The sequence below is a fragment of the Paroedura picta genome, chromosome 3 (genome assembly GCF_049243985.1).
Source record: "Paroedura picta isolate Pp20150507F chromosome 3, Ppicta_v3.0, whole genome shotgun sequence".
Classification (NCBI taxonomy): domain Eukaryota; kingdom Metazoa; phylum Chordata; class Lepidosauria; order Squamata; family Gekkonidae; genus Paroedura; species Paroedura picta.
Genome location: NC_135371.1, coordinates 170,401,903 through 170,422,690, shown reverse-complemented (window position 1 = coordinate 170,422,690; position 20,788 = coordinate 170,401,903). Strand labels below are relative to the sequence as shown.

General features: G+C 53.3%; 1 protein-coding gene and 1 non-coding gene across 3 annotated transcripts in view; both read right to left on the bottom strand.

The window, feature by feature from the left end:
• The window catches only part of LOC143833531 (metabotropic glutamate receptor 6-like), a 40,944-nt gene extending 20,462 nt beyond the window's left edge, over positions 1–20,482 (bottom strand). For both annotated transcript variants that reach the window (XM_077329449.1, XM_077329450.1), the window contains exons 1-2: positions 20,312–20,482; positions 3,020–3,549 (exon numbers count right to left, since the gene is read on the bottom strand). In XM_077329449.1, the coding sequence (XP_077185564.1) occupies positions 3,020–3,549; positions 20,312–20,417 (636 nt within the window). In that variant the 5' untranslated portion in view covers positions 20,418–20,482. The remainder of the gene's footprint in view (positions 1–3,019; positions 3,550–20,311) is intronic.
• TRNAA-GGC (transfer RNA alanine (anticodon GGC)) lies at positions 14,349–14,420 on the bottom strand. The gene has a single exon. It is a non-coding gene; the product is annotated as a tRNA-Ala (tRNA).
• Positions 20,483–20,788: the final 306 nt, after the last annotated feature.

Genomic DNA, 20,788 nt, shown 5'->3' with positions numbered 1-20,788 from the left:
CGCTGCTGCTTTTTTAAAAACTTAGAAAGAGTGTGAAAATGCATGCATTTCTGCACTGAACAGCCTCAAATTAGACCCTGTTTGAAAAGATGCAATTGGGTTTTCTGGGGATTCCTTTGCTGCAGGGCAAGTGAGAGGGTAATTTGGGTCTGTGCCTGAAGAAGTGGATTTCAGTGCGGAAATGGACAAAAAAGTCGACCCTTTAAAAACGCAAACTGAACCATATCACTAGTGTGGAACCAGACTGTGCAAACCCACCAAAATTAAAGGGACTGGACCAGAGCTCAGCATAGGATTGCACTGCAGGGGCCCTCAAGAGACCAGTCTGAACCAAGGCCCTACTGAGAAGGGTTGCCTAGGGTTGTGTGCGGTGGTGTCCGAATCGGCTGTTCCAGGTCGATGCAGCCAGCGCTGTGCCATGGGGGGGAGAGTTGCGGGCACCGGTGCGTAACTCGCCACACAAACACAGGTGTGGAACAGGTTGTGTCGGCCTGGAATGGCTGATTTGGATGCCGCCACGCACAACCCTAGTTGCCATCCTCCGGCTAGCGGAAAAAGACGGCAAGTCGATTCCATGAGACAGCAAGGAATGACAAAATAATCGACATGGTGGTGTATCGATAAAATAAATTTATTATTGTTGTCTAATGTCTTCTTTCTAATATTTTCAGTTAGGTGTAGCCAAAACGGGCTCCGGATATTTTAAACCCGTTTTCAAGAACAAAGCTTTCTTCAGTGGCTAAACCCTCTTAAAGCATTAGAATGAATCACTGTAATTTTTCTGTACTGGCTTCTCACTCATCTTATAGTATAAATTGGCCGTTGGCTCAAAATGTCACGGAGGATCACACCAGCTTCTAATACTTAATTCTTGAAAGCGGGTACTTAATTCTTGAAAATTCTTGAATACTTAATTCTTGAAAATTCTTGAATACTTAATTCTTGAAAGGGACCAAGCCCTATGAAGAGGTTGAGGGACTTGGGAATGTTCAGCCTGGAGAAAAGGAGGTTGAGAGGGGACATGATAGCCCTCTTTAAGTATTTGAAAGGTTGTCACTTGGAGGAGGGCAGGATGCTGTTCCCGTTGGTTGCAGAGGAGAGGACACGCAGTAATGTGTTTAAACTACAAGTACAACGATATAGGCTAGATATCAGGAAAAAGTTTTTCACAGTCAGAGTAGTTCAGCAGTGGAATAGGCTGCCTAAGGAGGGGGTGAGCTCCCCCTCACTGGCAGTCTTCAAGCAAAGGTTGGATACACACTTTTCTTGGATGCTTTAGGATGCTCTGGGCCGATCCTGCGTTGAGCAGGAGGTTGGACTAGATGGCCTGTATGGCCCCTTCCAACTCTATGATTCTATGATTCTAACTGAAAATATTAGAAAGAAGACATTAGACAACAATAATACATTTACTTTCTTGATACGCCACCATGTCGATTCTTTTCTTGTTCCTTGCATCCTACAGATAGTGGCAGCAGACCTCTGGGAATTGCATCAGGTCCCCAAGCATCACTTCCCTGGGAGAAAACAGCCATTTTGTCAGGGCTGCGGGGCCTGTACAGTCTCATCTGCTCCTGAGGTCTCTCCCCTCGCCAAATTCTGCCTTTTCCAGGATCTTTCCCCAAATCGCCAGGGATTCCCCAACCTGGAGCTGGCAACTGCCTACTGGCAGCACCCGAATAAGGATTACAGTCCTGTCCCCGCTCAAAAAAAATGATTCTCCCCACAGTCTCCTCCAGCTTCTTCTCCCTGTTTTGGTCTCCGCTTGACCTGCCCTGTCATTGTCAAATCTGACACATGGGCTTGTGGAGAGACCTCAGTGACATCATGGAGTCCACCCTCTAAAGCAGGGGTAGTCAAACTGCGGCCCTCCAGATGTCCATGGACTACAATTCCCATGAGCCCCTGCCAAGTGCATTTTGAATTTTTGACACTTTAAGGAAACTGTGTGTGTGCATGTATTTTGTTTCGAATATTTTCTCGTTTTGGAGAGAAATCTTACCAACAAACCGAAACCTGAAAAGTAAAATAAAACTTCATCTCTCTAGTATCCATTTCGCATTCATCTTCTGCCGGATAGCCCCATCTGTGTATCTCTGTCATACAAACATACACCATAAAAACACCAGAAGAGCCTTTCTTGGTCAGACCAGTAATCCATCTCCTCCAGCATCCCATCTCATACACTGGCTGACCAGTTCCTCTGGAGAGCCAACAACAGGGCAGAGAGGCTGAGGCATTAATAGGAGAGGCCAAGACCAGAAGAACCCTTCCTAAATCACCAGAAGAACCCTTCCTAAATCAAACCAGTGAAGGTCCCTCTAGTCCAGCCTCCTGCCTCACACAGTGGCCAAACAGTTCCTCTGGAGGGCCAACAACAGGGCAGAGAGGCCGAGGCCTTCCTAAGAACATCAGAAGAACCCTGCTGGATCAGATCAGTGGTCCATCCAATCCAGTCTCCTGTCTCACACAGGGGCCAGCCAGTTCCTCTGGAGGGCAGCAACAGGGCAGAGAGGCCGAGGCCTTCAGAAGAACCTCAGAAGAGCCCTGCTGGATCAGACCAGTAATCCATCTAGTCCAGTATCCCATCTCACAGTGTCCAAACAGGTTTTTTTTTGAGGGCCAACAACAGGGCAAAGAGGCCTTCATGAGAACATCAAAACAACCCTGCTGGATCGGACCAGTGGTCCAACTAGTCTGTCTCACACAGTGGCCAGCCAGTTCCTCCTGAGGGCCAACAACAGGGCAGAGAGGCCTGGTCTCCTCTGATAGCCCCTGAAGGATATTCTTCATGTTCTGTTGAATCAGGCCCACTACAGATCTGCATATTCCAACATTTCCCCCTCTGGAACACGTAGCCCTACCCACCCACTCACCAACAGTGACCAGAGGGGACCGGACAAGCCGACTCTACCCTCCAAAATATCTCCCCATCCATCGCTGACGACCTTACACTCAACCAGCCCCTTCTGCCCCATTCCCTGGACAATCTCCTTGGAAGATCTTTCGCTCTACTCACAGCAAAGAGGCGAAGGACGTTGGCCACCATGATGGAGACAGAGCTGGCCGAGGCCCCGATGACAGCCACCACCCGCTCGGGCCTGGAGATGATTGGAGGCTCGCCATTGGAGCACCGCACGTCGGACGTGTCCTTCTGGATCAGCGCCTGGACGAACGTCAGCGACTGCTCCAAGGCGTAGGTATCGCGAGAACAAGTGTCCAATATGCGGGCCCCCAGGGTCATGTTGGGAAGGAGGTCGGGGTCGCTGTTGATCTGGTCCAGAGCGTAGAGCATGGCCTCCATCCGATGGATCCCCTTTTCCTTCTTGACTTCCCCACACGGCACGCCAGCCTGGCCACGGGCATGCACGGGGAAGAGCCCCCCGAGCGTGATGTCCCCTTCGATCCTGATGGAATGGGGCTGCGTTGCCTGTTGGCCACAAACCCAGCTAGGGTGAGGGCTCAAGGCCCAGAGCGACCATAGCCAGAACAGCGGTAGGCTGGCTGAGTCCATGGTGCGTCTTGCCGGGATCCCGCAATGCTTACAGCCTGGGAATTGGAAGAAAATAGGTTTATAATCTAGAGAGGGTTGGCGGGGAAACAAGCAAACTACGAAGGAAACACGGACCATGCACTAAGCAAACAGGAACTGGGAGGTCTGTGTGAATCCGGCGACCAAACTGAATAATGTCAGCCATACATTGTATTTTGCAACGAGGATATATTAATGAAGAATGCAATTAGCACATAGACCAATATGACCCGTCAGCATAGGCCAATAAAAATGTACACAACAGATAATACATAATGTTCAAGGTTCATATGGGTCTAATTGTATTGTTTATTAATATTTTCTTGTTGCAAAATAATAATAAGAGTTGGTTCTTATTTGCCGCTTTTCTCCACCAGAAGGAGTCTCAAATCAGCTTACATTCGCCTCCCTTTCCTCTCCCCACAACAGACACCCTGTGAGGTGGGTGGGGCTGAAAGAGCCCTGATATTACTGCTTGGTCAGAACAGCTTTATCAAAACTGTGACTAGCCCAAGGTCACCCAGCTGGCTGCATGTGGAGGAGGAGCAGGGAATCAAACCTGGCTTGCCAGATTAGAAGTCTGTGCTCCTGACCATTATACCAAGCTGGAAGGCCTTCATGAGAACATCAGAAGAGCCCTGCCGGATCAAACCAGGGGTCCATCCAGTCCAGCATCCTGTCCCACACAGGGGTCAACCAGTTCCTCTGGATGACCAACTACAGGGCAGAGAGGCTGAGGCCTTTGTAAGAACCTCAGAAGAGCCTTTCTGGACCAAACCAGGGGTCCATCTGGTCCGGCATCCTGCCTCACACAGAGGCCAACCAGTGCCCATAACAGGGCAGGGCGGTCGAGAGGCTCTCCCCTGATGTTGTCTCCTGGCTCTGGGATCCAGAGGCTCAGTGCCTCTGAATGTGGAGGTTCCCCTCAGCCACCCTGGCCAGTAGCCACTGATGGACTGATCCCCCATGAATCTATCTAATCCCCTTTTAAATCTGTTTATCCCCGCGGCCATTACGACATCCTCTGGCAGCGAAATCCACATTTTAATCCCTCTTGAGTAAAGTAGTATTTCCTTTTGTCTGTCCTGAGATTATTGGCATGTTTTGGGCAGTCGTATGCCTAAAACATACCACATGGTGGTACCACATGGCGACAAATCCCGTGTTAATTCTGTTATTGTACAGAGCAAAACATGTCATGGTCCATCTTAAAGCTTTTGCCCCCACAGTCAGACGAGGCGGGTGACGTAAGGAGGGGCTACCCTGGACATGGGCTGCCCCATAACACAAAGGGGGGTGGGGGGACAGTTTCCCTGCTGTGGCTTGGCATGGGGTGGGTGAAAGGACTGTCTGGGGCTCCCTCCATCCCGGGCCCCCTTGACTGGCTTGCCAACCACCAGGTGGTGACTGGAGACCTCCTGGGATTACAACGGACCACCTGGAGCAAACAGCAGCTTTGGAAAGTGGATTTTATGGCAGGACATCCCACTGAACACCCTCCCTTCCCCAAATTCCACTGCTCACAGGCTCCAACCCCCAAAATCTCCAGGTATTTCTCAGCCTGGAGATGGCAACAGTCAGCGATCACCGAGAGCAGCCTAGTGCAGTGGTCCCCAACCTTTTTATCACTGGGGACTGGTCAACACTTGACAATTTTACTGAGGCCCGGGGGGGGGGGAGTCACCACTGAGGCCCGGGGGGGGGAGGGACGTCACCACTGCCGCCTGAGCCCCTTCTCCGCTTGCTTTCCCGCCGGTGCCCCTGACTTCCCGCCGCCCGCCGGGGGGGTGCTGCCAGCAGCAGCTGTGCAGTGCCATGCCTTGGGGGAGACCCAGCCATGACAGCCGCTGGAGAGCACCAAAGGTGAGCTGGGGGCAGAGTGGCAGGGCAGCCCCCAACGCAGCAGCTGAGGAGGAGCCGCGGACCGGTACCAACTGATCTATGGACCGGTCCCGGTCCCGGTCTCCGGACCGGGGGTTGGGGACCACTGGCCTAGTAGATGGGCCTCTCCTGGGTTAGACTCAAGGTGCTTTCACACATGCTCGATATTGCAGGTTCAATCCACTTTGGTGGCTGTTTGCAAGTGGATTTTGCAAAGTGCATTAAAAGTGCTGGTCAAAGCGCCCATATTCATGGAGAAGAGGTCTGTCATGGTGATGAAAGAGACCTTCAGACAGCACGTCTCTGAACACCAGTGCTAGAAGTGTTACCAGCTCTGAGTTGGGAAATTCCTGGAGATTTGGGGAGCTGGAGTCTGATGAGGGTCGGGTTTGGTCAGAGGAAATGCTGCCGTAGCATCCCCCCTCCAAAGCTGCCCTTCTCTGCAGGGGACCTAATCTTTAGAGTCAGGAGTTCAGTTGTAATGCCAGGAGATCTCCAGGCCCCGGCTGGAGGTTGGGAACCTGCAATGGGTTGACCACGGTGTGAAACAGAACGCTGTGCCTGATCCGGCAAGACCCTTTTTATAGCTGGCCGGATCCCAATCCACCACAACGATCTATATATGTCCAACTGCAATGGAGGGAAGCCATACAGGCAGATTATGGTTTCTTCTCTACTTGCATCATATTGATTGGAGGACGCCATTTTGGGTTTACATGACTTGGGAAATGGAATATTCCAAATTACTTATGAAACGGAAGATTCGTGGCGCCATTTTGGATTTCCCCCCTCTAAATTACTTGTGACAGATTCAAGCCGCCATTTTGGATTCTCCCCTTTGGGCTCAGATGGCTTCTGATACGGAAGATTCATTATCGGCAACGCCCAAGACTGACTGATTGATTTAAAGCGACTGGGATGCAAACTTGCGGAACTCCTTGCCTAGGGTTGCCACCCTCCAGGTCGCACCTGGAGATTTCCCACTATTACAATTCCTCTCCAGATGACCCAGATCAGTCCCCCTGGAGGAAACAGCAGTTTTTTTTTGGGGGGGGGGGGCAGACTCTATGACATGGTACCCTGTTCAGGCCCCTCCCCTTCTCAAACCCTGCCTTCCACAGGCTCCACCTCCTTAAATCTCGAACTCAGAGCTTGCACTCTAACCCTTGCCTGTGCCTTTTCCTAACGCAATCCTGCTGCTTCCTGAGAGCATCAATGCATTCCATGGGGAGAGGGACATAGTATCTCCGTGCCCCCTCCTACAGGTGGCTGTTTGGCTTTTTTAAAGGCAGAAAATCCCAATTGTTAGGGGTGCCAACCTCCCGGTGGAGCCGGAAATCTCTTGGAATCAAAACTTCCTCTCTTGTCTACAGAGATCAGTTTCCCTGGAGGAAATGGCTGAGTTTGATGAAGGACTCTGGTCTTATGCAACACTGAGATCCCCCCCCCCAAGCTCCACCTCCCAAATCTCCAGGAATTCCCGATCCCAGAGCTGGCAACCTACAATCACCCGTCTCCGGTGTCGTTGGTTGCCCTTCTGGTGCCGCAATGTATGAGGCCAGTCTTATTTGGCTCATCTCGTCAGATTTGGATTCCGGATCCCGCCTCAGCAGAACCAGAGCACGACGGGGGTCCGGTGCCCCTCTGGGCCACAGGAAGCTGACACCCTCCCCCCCGCAACACACACAGAGACACACATCAACCAGGACTAAGACGGTGATGTCGAATGCTTTACTTAAAGAGAGGGAAAAGGGGAGGGAGGAGATGAATGACAGTCCAGAATCGGTTTCTGAAAGCTTTTCCTGGTACCTGACCCAAGACACACGCTCAGCGGCTTCAGGACCGGAACATCCAAGGCCGGAGAAAAAGTGTGGCAGGATAGAAAGCAGAGGGACAGGGCCGCTCCGGGAAGAAATGAGGCCACGGGGAGGGGCCCTGGAGTCTCCGGCAATCCCGGACAAATCTGTCTCTGGCTATCCATCCATCCAATCATCCCCCCTTCTCCAGTTCAGCTCCCTCCATTAATGGCTCTCTCTCCCCCGCCTCCCCCCCATATTGGGTTACTGGAGAATGACCGACAGTCCAGAGGTGGACCCATGCCCCATCCCAACAAGTGGCTTATGAGACACCAGCTACACAAGACTGTGCCCCCTCTGTGTGTGGGAAGTGCAATCCAGTTGTTTCCAATTTATGGCCGGAGGAATGAACAACCCAGTTCAAGGTGCACCGCCCAATTCAAGCGTAGGTTTATTTTGGAACTGACCTACTGGATAGCCAAGAGGAGACAGAGATAGGGTCCCAGTTGTTGGGTTTTTGGCAAGATCTGTATTGTGCATGATTCAAAAGGATATGAAGAATGTCCTGCAGGGGGCATCGGAGGAGACGTGTATTTAGCATAGTTAGATGAGGAAATTCCTGATATTTTTCAAATAGCCTCCTGCTATGTCCTCACTGTTTTATTGGAGATTTCCTGCTTGAGTACAATTTGTACAAAGCCACTCCAACTAAAGTTCCCAGGCAGGGGAATCTTTTAGCAAGGAGTTGACCTTCTGACCAAGCAGTGATATCAGGGCTCTCAGCCTCACCTCCCTCACAGGGTGTCTGTTGTGGGGAGCTAAAAGGGAAGGTGAGAGGGATTACAAGGGTTGCATAAAAGCATGCTTGTAGCTTTGGTTGCCAGTTTCAGCAAGGAAAACCCCTGCTTTTGTTCACCATTTCCTTCAATAAAGAGATTTCTTGTTCGCAATGGAGCTGCTTATTGGGCACTTGACAGGGGCATGACAGCTGGTTCAGGTAGTTTGTTTCCATAAGAGGACTTGCTGCTCTAGTTCCTTTTGTATTCATGTACATAAAGGCAAAGATTTTCTGCTTCTGGTTGAGAAGACAGCTTCCACCGTCCTCTCAATCTATTTGTATTCCAAAATAGCAGTTGATGTGTCCTAATTGTTTCACTTCTTCTTGATTCAGACATTGAACTATTTCATTACAGTCCTTCGTCACAGCCTAAAAACAGGTCATCCACATAAGTCAGAATGTAAGTCTGTTTTTTGGCTCTATGAGTATAGGAAGTGTCCTGCCCCGCCTTGCACAAATCCTCCTTTGGATAGCATGTGAGGAAGTTTCTCATTCCAACATCTTGCAGCCTCTTTCAGCCCACAGACCACCCTTTCTCAAATCTTTGACCATGAAGGAAGCCCTGAAATATTTTCTAGGCTTCACAAAACCCTGGAAGTGGTGACACACTCCTTCAGAGAAGTGGGCGCAGAACATGCAGGAGCCAGTCAAACAATTGATTGATCATTTACCGTTTTTTCCATTGTGGAGAAAGAGACTAGGCCTGTAAAGCAACAGAAGGAGTTGCTTTATGTCCAGATTCTCCACATGCAACTTCCTTGCTGCTGTTCTGCTCAAGAACATTCTCACTGAAGTATGTCTAACCCCTGGTGCGAAGGTTTCATCATAGTCTTCTCCATGCTTCTGAGAGCATCCTTCAGCAACCAGTCTGGTTTTGTATCTTTGTATGTCTCCTCCTGTATCATGCTTGGTTTTGAAGATCTCCTTGCATCTCCCAGAGCTCTCAAAGACCCCCGGGGGGGTTGCGGGCCCCTGGTTGGGAACCCCTGGTGTAGACCGTGATGCTCACCTTCACAGTTGTGTCTCTGGGTTGTGAATTCTGTGTCTTTTGCATCTCATACATACCCAACGAAAGATGCCTTCTCCTGATCTAGGATCCATCTCGGTCCGGTGCCCTCCTGGGGCTGTGGCACCAGGGCCCTCCCGAGTCTAGGCAGCAGGAGCCATCCCAGCTGACTCAGCAAGTGTGCTAGGTGCCAACTGGCATCCAGCTGCAAAGGGGCCAGTGGTGCTCCCCTATGTGACGCCCAGGGCACACACCCTGCTTGCCCCACCTTAAACATGCATCTGCCAAAGTGAAGGGAGGCAGATCTGAAGTGGGTGCAAATCTGAGCACGCCTATCAATTTACGGGGTAAGAAGTCTGGCTTATCAATTTATGGGGAAAGTTCTGGTGGGCTGCTGCTCAGAGGGGCTGCGGGCGGTCAAGGAAAAGAAGAAGAAGAAGAAGAAGAGTTGGTTCTTATACGCTGCTTTTCTCTACCCGAAGGAGGCTCAAACTGGCTTACATTCTCCTTCCCATTCCTCTCCCCACAACAGACACCCTGTGAGGGGGGTGAGGCTGAGAGAGTCCTGATATTCCTGCTCGGTCAGAACAATTTTATCAGTGCCGTGGGGAGCCCAAGGTCCCCCAGCTGGCTGCATGTGGGGGGAGTGCAGAATCGAACCCGGCACGCCAGATTAGAAGTCCGCGCTCCTAAGCACTACACCAAACTGGCTCTCAGCTGAGCTGAAATCTGCTGGAACTGATAATTGAAGACATGGAAGCTAGAGATTTGGAGAGTAGGACCAGAAGGATCTGGGGAAAGGAGGGACCTACATGGGTTAGAATCCTTCCTCTAACTGGGGGTGGCCAAAACTGTAGCTCCTCAAACGTCCATGAACTACAATTCCCATGGACCCCTGCCAGCAGTAGGGGCTCATGGGAATTGTAGTCCATGGGCGTCTGGCGAGTCACAGTTCGGCCACCCCTGCTCTAAACAGCCGCTTTCTCCAGGGAAACTGATCTCTGTTGTCTGGAGATCAGATGTGATTGTGGCAGAGTTTGGCGGTAGCCTATTGGGTCAGCTACTGTTTCCGAATCATCTCCAGAGGATCGAGAGCAGAGGTGTCAAATTCATTTGTTATGAGGGCCAGATCCAATGTAAATGTCCCTTTGCTGGGAAGGGCCAGGGGTGCCATAGAACCTAATGCAAGGCATGGGGGAATAAACTTTATCAAGGACACAGGGAAACCTAATTAATGATATTACGTTCTGACTCAACATACAAACATGCTTAAAACATTAACGCTCTTTCAGTACGTCTTTACCGTGTCCCCCTGATGCCCACCCACCCCTCTTCCTCTGCCCATTACACCTTAGCACTGGATCAGTGTATTTACTTATTCTGATATTTACATTCTGCGCTTCCTTCAAAAACTCAAAGCGGCTTACAAAGTTCTCAAAATACACATTAAATTCCAATATATAATAAACTTTCAACTATTCGTACTAAATTTGACATCTGAGCCTTGAAACACTAAAATGCCAAATTAAATATTAAATGTTGAAATATTAAAACCGCTTATAGCGCTTATTCTTCTTCTTCTTCTTCTTCTTCTAAAACCGCTTATAGCGCTTATTCTCATGGCAGCGGGAGGTCATATTGAAAGCTTCGGTAAAAGTTTTCGCCTGGCGGAATAGGACAGATTGGCCAGCGGTTCTGGGCGTTACTTCCGGCCCCTCAACCCTAGGCCGGGCGGAACAACCCTGTCTTACAGGACCTGTGGAAATTTCAGAGGTACGTGGGGCTCTGATCTCATTCAGCAGAGCGTTCCACCAGGACAGGGGCCAAAACTGAAAAATCCTGGCAGTGGTTGAGGTCAGTTTAATCTCCTTGAGACCAGGGAGCCAGATTTTTCTTGCTAGATCGTACTGTCCTATATAGGAGCATAATGTTCTATATAGGGACATAATCTGGCAATAAAGGTCATGACTAGTTGCTTGTGGGTTCAATAACAGCCCTGGCCGGGCCAATTCTGGCCTGTGGGCGTTATGTTTGACACCCCAGATCTTGAGGTTGGCTACCTTATTTGACACGGGATTGCCATATCTGTTTTAGGGGGTGGCATACCAAATAGGTATCGGTCCTTGGGCTGGGTATAGAGGACAGGGCATCAATCAACCGTAACCCCAAATGGGGAGGAGAGAACAACACACTGGGCTACCATAGAATCATAGAAGCACAGAGTTGGAAGGGACCTCCTGGATCATCTAGTCCAACCCCCTGCACTATGTAGGACACTCACCACCCTATCGCTCATCCACTGTCACCTGCCACCCCCTTGAGCCTTCACAGAATCAGCCTCTCCGTCAGATGGCTCTCCAGCCTCTGTTTAAAAATCTCCAAAGGTGGAGAACCCACCACCTCCCGAGGAAGCCTGTTCCACCGAGGAACTGCTCTGACTGTCAGGAACTTCTTCCGGATGTTTAGACAGAATTCCTTTTGAATTAATTTCATCCCCTTGGTTCTGGTCCGTCCCTCCGGGGCAAGAGAGAACAACTCTGCTCCATCCTCTACATGGCAGCCTTTTAAATACCAATCCCAGCTTGGGAGATTCTTGGAGATTTGGTGCCTGGAGCGGGCTGATTTTTGGGTGAGGAAGGGACCTTGGCAGGGTCAAATACTACACAGTCTACCCTCTGGAGCTGTCACTGAGGGATCTGTTGTCATTCTGGGAGAGCCACGGAGCCCACATGGAGGCCGGCAACTTTAACAACCCGGCAATTTTGTGCTGCTGCTGAACTGCTGAGCTGTGTAAGCAGAGTGTGGGGGCATGTGCTGAGAAAGCCAGAACCTGTCTGAGGAGGGAGGAAGAGAAGAGGACCCCTTTGCGGCTTCAGGAGCATTTTGGCCGTGGAAATGCTTTGTTGTGCGATTCACACGTCCTCCTGCCAGGCAGGGCTTTTGTTCAAATGGTGACGTCCCATTTCCCAAGCATTCAAGCGACAATATTCCAAGCTCTGGGGGACGCGATGCTTTCATCTGACGGCACTTTAATGGCTACAGTCAAAAGGTTGCAGGGGTGCCTTGGCTGGAGATCTGAGCACATGGTGTTAGATGGGCAGCACAGTGTCCGCTGGTGCTTCTAATGCCAATGGGGGGGGGGGGTTGCTGTAATACTGTTTCGTGATTTTAAAGAGTGGTTTGATGTCTTATAAAACTGGGTAAAGGTAAAGGTATCCCCTGTGCAAGCACTGAGTCATGTCTGACCCTTGGGGTGGTGCCCTCCAGCGTTTTCATGGCAGACACAGTACGGGCTGGTTTGCCAGTGCCTTCCCCAGTCATTACCGTTTACCCCCCAGCAAGCTGGGTACTCATTTTACTGACCTCGGAAGGATGGAAGGCTGAATCGACCTTGAGCCGGCTGCTGGTATCGAATTCCCAGCCTCATGCGCAGAGCTTTCACACTGCATGTCTGCTGCCTTACCACTCTGCGCCACAAGAGGCACATATAAAACTGGGTAGGCCAGCCTAAAGGTGGGACCTGCCTGCTCCCCCACATGAAGCCAGCTGGGTGACCTTGGGGTTGCCATGGCACTGATAAAGCTGGCCCACCTTACAGGGTTGGTGTTGGGCTGTTGGAGGGGGGCATCCATGTGGCCCCTCAAGATCCTCAGAGGCAGGATAGGGGAAGAGAGGAAACAAAGCGCAAGAGATGGATCGTAGCCATGCGCGGCTGCTGAGGCTGAGCATATATATGGGCGGGGCTGCCGAAAAACTATTTACTTGCAAGGAAGACAGTTCGTCTCCTAAAATCACTGTATATAAAAATAATTAATTCACTTGTATGGAAATGTAAGGCACTCTCCCTTTTAAGGTATCCTTTGGGGGGGGGACCTGGGTCTAGTCTGCACACAATAGATAATGCACTTTCAATGCACTTTCGTAGTAGATTTTCCTGTTCCGCACAGGAAAATCCAGCTTCCAAAGCGCATTGAAAGTGCATTATCCTATGTGTGCAGAATGGGCCCTAGTCTTGCATAGGATTACATACATTTATGGGGGCTTTTGCGGGTCCCCCAGTAAATTAATGGCTTTTACTGACAGCTGCTTTTGTTGGTATTTTGAGTAAAATATCACACCAATCATTGGGTTTGCCTGTGCCCCTATATCTCCGGTACTTGGCATGACGTTTTACGGGCCTGCCCAACAAAAGTGACATTTTGTTCCGATCCGGCCCACGTGACCCATGAGTTCCACTCCTCTGAGTTAAAGGATCTCTGGCGGAGTGAGTCCGGACGGGGATCTTTCTCCCCAAGACCAGAGTTGTTGCCAGTCCAAGCCAGCGACCCAGAGCGCCACGAGTTCGCGAGTGAGAAAACGGCAGCCTGACAGGTAGGCTGTCATCACCGGGTCGTAATTCTGAACCCTGCACCACAGGATTCCTTGACCTTACGCCACGGCGCCAACAAAACGAAACCAGAGTCCAGGGGCACCTTTAAGACCAACAAAGATTCATTCAAGGCGTGCAAGCACTCGAAAGCTCACGCCTTGAATGAATCTTTGTTGGTCTTAAAGGTGCCACTGGACTCTGGTTTCATTTTGTTGTGGTGCTCCAGACCAACACGGCTACCCACTTTGGTACAGCTGGAAGCACCGGGAGAGGGCTGCGAGCTCCAGGTAGGGAAATTGCGAGGGGATTTGGGGGGCAGAGCCGGAAAACGGCTAGATGGAAGGAGGGGAAGAAAAGAAGAGCTGGTTGTTTTGTACCCCGCTTTTGACTAGCCGAAGGAGTCTCGAAGTGGCTTACAAATGCCTTCCCTTCCTCTCCCCACAGCAGACACCCTGGGAGGTACTAGGCAAGGGTGAGAGATCTGACCTCAACCAAAGACCTGGCAGAAGAGCTCCGCTTTACAGATTAGCACCAGCAGAGCAAAGGGTCTGGGGTCAAGATCCTTCTGCCTGGTCCTTTTCACTGGAGATGCTGGGGATTGAACCTGGGACCTTCTGCATGCCAAGCAGAGGCTCTGCCACTGAGCCAGGGTCTCAGTTAAGGTCTTTCCCATCCCCACCTGGCTGGTCCTTCTAACTGGAGATGCCAGGGATTGAACCTGGGACCTCCTGCCTGCCAAGCAGAGGCTCTGCCACTGAGCCAGGGTCTCAGGCCAAGGTCTTTCCCATCCCCTCCTGCCTAGTCCTTTTAACTGGAGATGCCGGGGATTGAACCTGGGACCTTCTGCATGCCAAGCGGAGGCTCTGCCACTGAGCCAGGGTCTCAGTTAAGGTCTTTCCCATCCCCACCTGGCTGGTCCTTCTAACTGGAGATGCCAGGGATTGAACCTGGGACCTTCTGCATGCCAAGCAGAGGCTCTGCCACTGAGCCACAACCCCTCCCAGAATCATAGAATCATAGAGTTGGAAGGGGCCATACAGGCCATCTAGTCCAACCCCCTGCTCAACACAGGATCAGCCCAAAGAACTTCCGGAACACCTTGAAAAGCTAACATGAGCTCTGTCTCATAAAAGCTCATATTGGAATAAATATCACAGGTCTTTAAGGATTTCTGTTTTGGGTAGATGACTGCCAAGATGATAGTTATGGAGCGGAATCTTTCAGTTCCCTGGACGCCACCTCTTCCAGGAGGGAGCTGAAGATCCCCTGGCATGACAACTGATCTACAGGTATCAGGAATTAGTTCCCCTGGGGGGAAATGGTTGCTTTGGAAGGTGAGCTCCATCGCATTGCATTCTGCTGAAGCCCCTCCCCTTCCTTAGGCTCCACCCCCCAATCCTCCAAGGATTTCCTGCCCCAGAACTGGCAACCTTCTCTTCTCCTGCACTTCTGACTCTGCTGCAGCTGATTTCAGGTTCTTGGTGGGCCTTCTGGGATGGAATGACTCCAATGGCTGGACGAACAGCCAATCAAGAGCATCCAGGTCCCCGTCCTGTCCTGTCTTCTGAGGTCTCCTCTGGCACGTGCCACCCACCGGGCTCTCCCCACACCCAGAGGGGATTTTGTCCCCCCTCTCAGTTCAGCTACGGCCCCCACCTGGCATTCACAGGACCGCTTCCATCCACGATGGGCAAACCTCCACAATTCTCAACACGAATGTGCCCTGACCAGTGATGCTTGTGTGTGAGAGAGAGAAGAAGAGAAAGAGCACACGTGTGTCCTTGGGTGTTCCCTCCCACCTTGCTTGCGGCTTTCAAAGGTGGATCAAATGTACAGCCAGCCCAAGACGTTGGCAGCGATCGGACATTGGGGAGGTTGCTCCTTCATAGGATCACCATAAGTCAGAAGTGATACAAGGGCACATAACACACGCAATGACTTTACCGCACAACTTCAGAAGTGTGCCTAAGAGACTGGTTTCGGATCTGATTTGATGTCCATCCAGTCCAGCCTCTTGCCTTACAGAGTGGCCAACCCGTTCCCCTGGAGGGCAGGAGGGCCAAGGGCTTCTTGAGAACCTCAGAAGAGCCCTGCTGGGTCAGACCAGGGGTCCATCCAGTCCAGCCTCTTGCCTCACAGACTGGCCAACCCGTTCCTCTGGAGGGCAGGAGGGCCAAGGGCTTCATGAGAACCTCAGAAGAGCCCTGCTGGGTCAGACCAGGGGTCCATCTAGTCCAGCCTCTTGCCTCACAGAGTGGCCAACCCGTTCCCCTGGAGGGCAGGAGGGCCAAGGGCTTCATGAGAACCTCAGAAGAGCCCTGCTGGGTCAGACCAGGGGTCCATCCAGTCCAGCCTCTTGCCTCACAGAGTGGCCAACCCGTTCCTCTGGAGGGCAGGAGGGCCAAGGGCTTCATGAGAACCTCAGAAGAGCCCTGCTGGGTCAGACCAGGGGTCCATCTAGTCCAGCCTCTTGCCTCACAGAGTGGCCAACCAGTTCCCCTGGAGGGCAGGAGGGCCAAGGGCTTCATGAGAACCTCAGAAGAGCCCTGCTGGGTCACACCAGGGGTCCATCTAGTCCAGCCTCTTACCTCACAGAGTGGCCAACCCGTTCCCCTGGAGGGCAGGAGGGCCAAGGGCTTCATGAGAACCTCAGAAGAGCCCTGCTGGGTCAGACCAGGGGTCCATCTAGTCCAGCCTCTTGCCTCACAGAGTGGCCAACCCGTTCCCCTGGAGGGCAGGAGGGCCAAGGGCTTCATGAGAACCTCAGAAGAGCCCTGCTGGGTCAGACCAGGGGTCCATCTAGTCCAGCCTCTTACCTCACAGAGTGGCCAACCCGTTCCCCTGGAGGGCAGGAGGGCCAAGGGCTTCATGAGAACCTCAGAAGAGCCCTGCTGGGTCAGACCAGGGGTCCATCTAGTCCAGCCTCTTGCCTCACAGAGTGGCCAACCCATTCCCCTGGAGGGCAGGAGGGCCAAGGGCTTCATGAGAACCTCAGAAGAGCCCTGCTGGGTCAGACCAGGGGTCCATCCAGTCCAGCCTCTTGCCTCACAGAGTGGCCAACCCGTTCCCCTGGAGGGCAGGAGGGCCAAGGGCTTCATGAGAACCTCAGAAGAGCCCTGCTGGGTCAGACCAGGGGTCCATCCAGTCCAGCCTCTTGCCTCACAGAGTGGCCAACCCGTTCCCCTGGAGGGCAGGAGGGCCAAGGGCTTCATGAGAACCTCAGAAGAGCCCTGCTGGGTCAGACCAGGGGTCCATCTAGTCCAGCCTCTTGCCTCACAGAGTGGCCAACCCGTTCCCCTGGAGGGCAGGAGGGCCAAGGGCTTCATGAGAACCTCAGAAGAGCCCTGCTGGGTCAGACCAGGGGTCCATCTAGTCCAGCCTCTTGCCTCACAGAGTGGCCAACCCGTTCCCCTGGAGGGCAGGAGGGCCAAGGGCTTCATGAGAACCTCAGAAGAGCCCTGCTGGGTCAGACCAGGGGTCCATCTAGTCCAGCCTCTTACCTCACAGAGTGGCCAACCCGTTCCCCTGGAGGGCAGGAGGGCCAAGGGCTTCATGAGAACCTCAGAAGAGCCCTGCTGGGTCAGACCAGGGGTCCATCTAGTCCAGCCTCTTGCCTCACAGAGTGGCCAACCCATTCCCCTGGAGGGCAGGAGGGCCAAGGGCTTCATGAGAACCTCAGAAGAGCCCTGCTGGGTCAGACCAGGGGTCCATCCAGTCCAGCCTCTTGCCTCACAGAGTGGCCAACCCGTTCCCCTGGAGGGCAGGAGGGCCAAGGGCTTCATGAGAACCTCAGAAGAGCCCTGCTGGGTCAGACCAGGGGTCCATCCAGTCCAGCCTCTTGCCTCACAGAGTGGCCAACCCGTTCCCCTGGAGGGCAGGAGGGCCAAGGGCTTCATGAGAACCTCAGAAGAGCCCTGCTGGGTCAGACCAGGGGTCCATCTAGTCCAGCCTCTTGCCTCACAGAGTGGCCAACCCGTTCCTCTGGAGGGCAGGAGGGCCAAGGGCTTCATGAGAACCTCAGAAGAGCCCTGCTGGGTCAGACCAGGGGTCCATCTAGTCCAGCCTCTTGCCTCACAGAGTGGCCAACCCGTTCCTCTGGAGGGCAGGAGAGCCAAGGGCTTCATGAGAACCTCAGAAGAGCCCTGCTGGGTCAGACCAGGGGTCCATCTAGTCCAGCCTCTTGCCTCACAGAGTGGCCAACCCGTTCCCCTGGAGGGCAGGAGGGCCAAGGGCTTCATGAGAACCTCAGAAAAGCCCTGCTGGGTCAGACCAGGGGTCCATCTAGTCCAGCCTCTTGCCTCACAGAGTGGCCAACCCGTTCCCCTGGAGGGCAGGAGGGCCAAGGGCTTCATGAGAACCTCAGAAGAGCCCTGCTGGGTCAGACCAGGGGTCCATCTAGTCCAGCCTCTTGCCTCACAGAGTGGCCAACCCTTTCCCCTGGAGGGCAGGAGGGCCAAGGGCTTCATGAGAACCTCAGAAGAGCCCTGCTGGGTCAGACCAGGGGTCCATCTAGTCCAGCCTCTTGCCTCACAGAGTGGCCAACCCGTTCCCCTGGAGGGCAGGAGGGCCAAGGGCTTCATGAGAACCTCAGAAGAGCCCTGCTGGGTCACACCAGGGGTCCATCTAGTCCAGCCTCTTGCCTCACAGAGTGGCCAACCCGTTCCCCTGGAGGGCAGGAGGGCCAAGGGCTTCATGAGAACCTCAGAAGAGCCCTGCTGGGTCAGACCAGGGGTCCATCTAGTCCAGCCTCTTGCCTCACAGAGTGGCCAACCCGTTCCACTGGAGGGCAGGAGGGCCAAGGGCTTCATGTGAACCTCAGAAGAGCCCTGCTGGGTCAGACCAGGGGTCCATCTAGTCCAGCCTCTTGCCTCACAGAGTGGCCAACCCGTTCCCCTGGAGGGCAGGAGGGCCAAGGGCTTCATGAGAACCTCAGAAGAGCCCTGCTGGGTCAGACCAGGGGTCCATCTAGTCCAGCCTCTTGCCTCACAGAGTGGCCAACCCGTTCCCCTGGAGGGCAGGAGGGCCAAGGGCTTCATGAGAACCTCAGAAGAGCCCTGCTGGGTCAGACCAGGGGTCCATCTAGTCCAGCATCCCATCTCACACAGGGGCCAACCAGTTCCAACAAGAGAGCAGAGAGGTCGAAAAACCCTCCCCTGATGTTGCCTTTTTTCTCTGGGATTCAGAGGGTGGGTGGCTCTGAATTTGAACGTTCCCCTCACCCACCCCAGCTAGTAGCCATGGATAGATCTGCCCTCCATGAATCTATCTAATCCCCTTTTAAAGCTGTCTGTTCCTGAGGCTATCACTCCATCCCGGGGCTGTGAATTTCACATTTTAATCCCTTTCTGTGTAAAGATGTCTTTCCTTTTGTCCCTCCCGAATCCATCATCAGCTTTGTCAGATGCTCTAGAGTTCTAGTCTTTTGGAAGAGGAAGAGAGAGTTTTCTTTGCAACTGTCCTCCAGCCCACACAGAACTAGGTGCAAACTTAAATGGACTCTGGGGAATGGTAGAGGACAGGAAGGCCTGGAGGATCATTGTCCATGGGGTCGCGATGGGTCGGACACGACTTCGCACATAACAACAACAACAACAACAACATAAGAAAGACCTCCTTCTCCTTCAGTATGAAAGTCCGTGTGTTGGCCGATGCCACCCTCAGGCAAACTGAACACAGGAAGCCTCTTGATACTGAATCAGACCCTCGATCCATCCAAGTCAGTATTGCCTGCTCAGGCTGGCAGCTGTTCTCCAAGGTCTCAGGTCAAGGTCTTTCCCATCCCCTCCTGCCTGGTCCTTCTAACTGGAGATGCCGGGGATCGAACTTGGGACCTCCTGCATGCCAAGCGGAGGTTCTGCCACTGAGCCACAGCCCCTGTGTGGAGCAGGGACAGAGACTGAGAAAGAGAAGCCCAGGAAGGAAAAACTGGTGGCCACAGATCCTGCCCCAAACCCCACTCTGCTTAGGATTTCCAAGTGGTGCCAAACCTTGGTATGGAAACAGCCATCAAGGAGGCTCAGCACTGTGCAGAGCAGGCAGCTGTCCCAGTTGCCAACTGCCTGAAGGCTGACTTGAGTTACCTGCACCTCCGTCCACACAAAATACTGGCCATGATTCACAAGGAGGTTCTGCTGTGCAAACGGCACTGAAAGGGACAGGAGCTGGTCGAGAGCATCAGGGGTAGTCAAACTGCGGCCCTCCAGATGTCCATGGACTACAATTCCCAGGAGCCCCTGCCAGCGAATGCTGGCAGGGGCTCCTGGGAATTGTAGTCCATGGACATCTGGAGGGCCGCAGTTTGACTACCCCTGATGGACCTTGTGCAAGATTACACCTGATGGATCGTGTCCCTGTGGGTCTCCTCAGCTGGCCATAATATTTCCCCAGAACCACTCCCCCCCCACACACACACACACCCTGGCCGTCGCCAGATGCCCGAGACCCACTGTGGGTCAGGCCATGCGTGGTGCCTCGTCCCAGCTAGCAGAGCCCTCCAGACCCATCCCCCAGCTCCCTTTGCTGTTTTGCCAAAGACAGAAGAAATCAGTCTCTTTGCCAGCTCCAGGTCAGGAGACGGGAGTTCAACAGGTGCAGCTGTTCCTTCTCCCCGTCCCAGAGACTCGTTTGAGACAATGATTTCAGGACCCAGAGCCCTGAAAGTGTTTTCTGCTACCCCGGGGGTTCTGAGCATGTACAGAGTGCGGTCCCAACAAAAGCCAGCAAGGATCAGAGGGGGCTTCCAAATCCATTGCATGCCTTTGACTGCCTAGTAAGATCTCCCCCTACTCCCTTTTGCCAATGGGAAATCGTGAAAGAGCGCCGGCGCTCTGCATAAGCTCAGAGGATCCCCGGCTTCCCGCCTTCGCGACCAATCCGATCTGCGCCTTACCTGATCGCGGGCTCCCCGTCGGCCGTCGCCTCCCCTGGGGACTCTCCGCGGGGCATCTCTGCGGCGCGCCCTCCTGCCCAGCCCGCCGGGCGCCCGATGGTGGCATTAGGGACGGCAGCGAAGCGACGGCGGGGAAATCCGCTCGCAAAATCCTCGCGCCTTAATGCGCCCGGCCGGGGAGAGGATTGCAGCCCCCCCCCTCCCTCCCTCCCCATGCAGGAGCCCTGAGTGATTGACAGCCCGCCGCGCCCCGCTCGGCTCCGTCCAGTGGCCGCCCCCCTCTCCCTGCGCCGCGCACCGCAGCTCCTCCTGCGCCGCCCTCCGCGCTCGCTCCTTTCGACCCCCCTCGCTGGCCTCGGTCGCGGGGGGCGGGCGAGGGAATAGCCCCCAAGGGTTGCCAACCTCCCGGTGGGGCCTGGCGATATCCCGGAATCAATGCTGCGCCTCCGACAACAGACTTCTGTTCCCTTGCAGGAG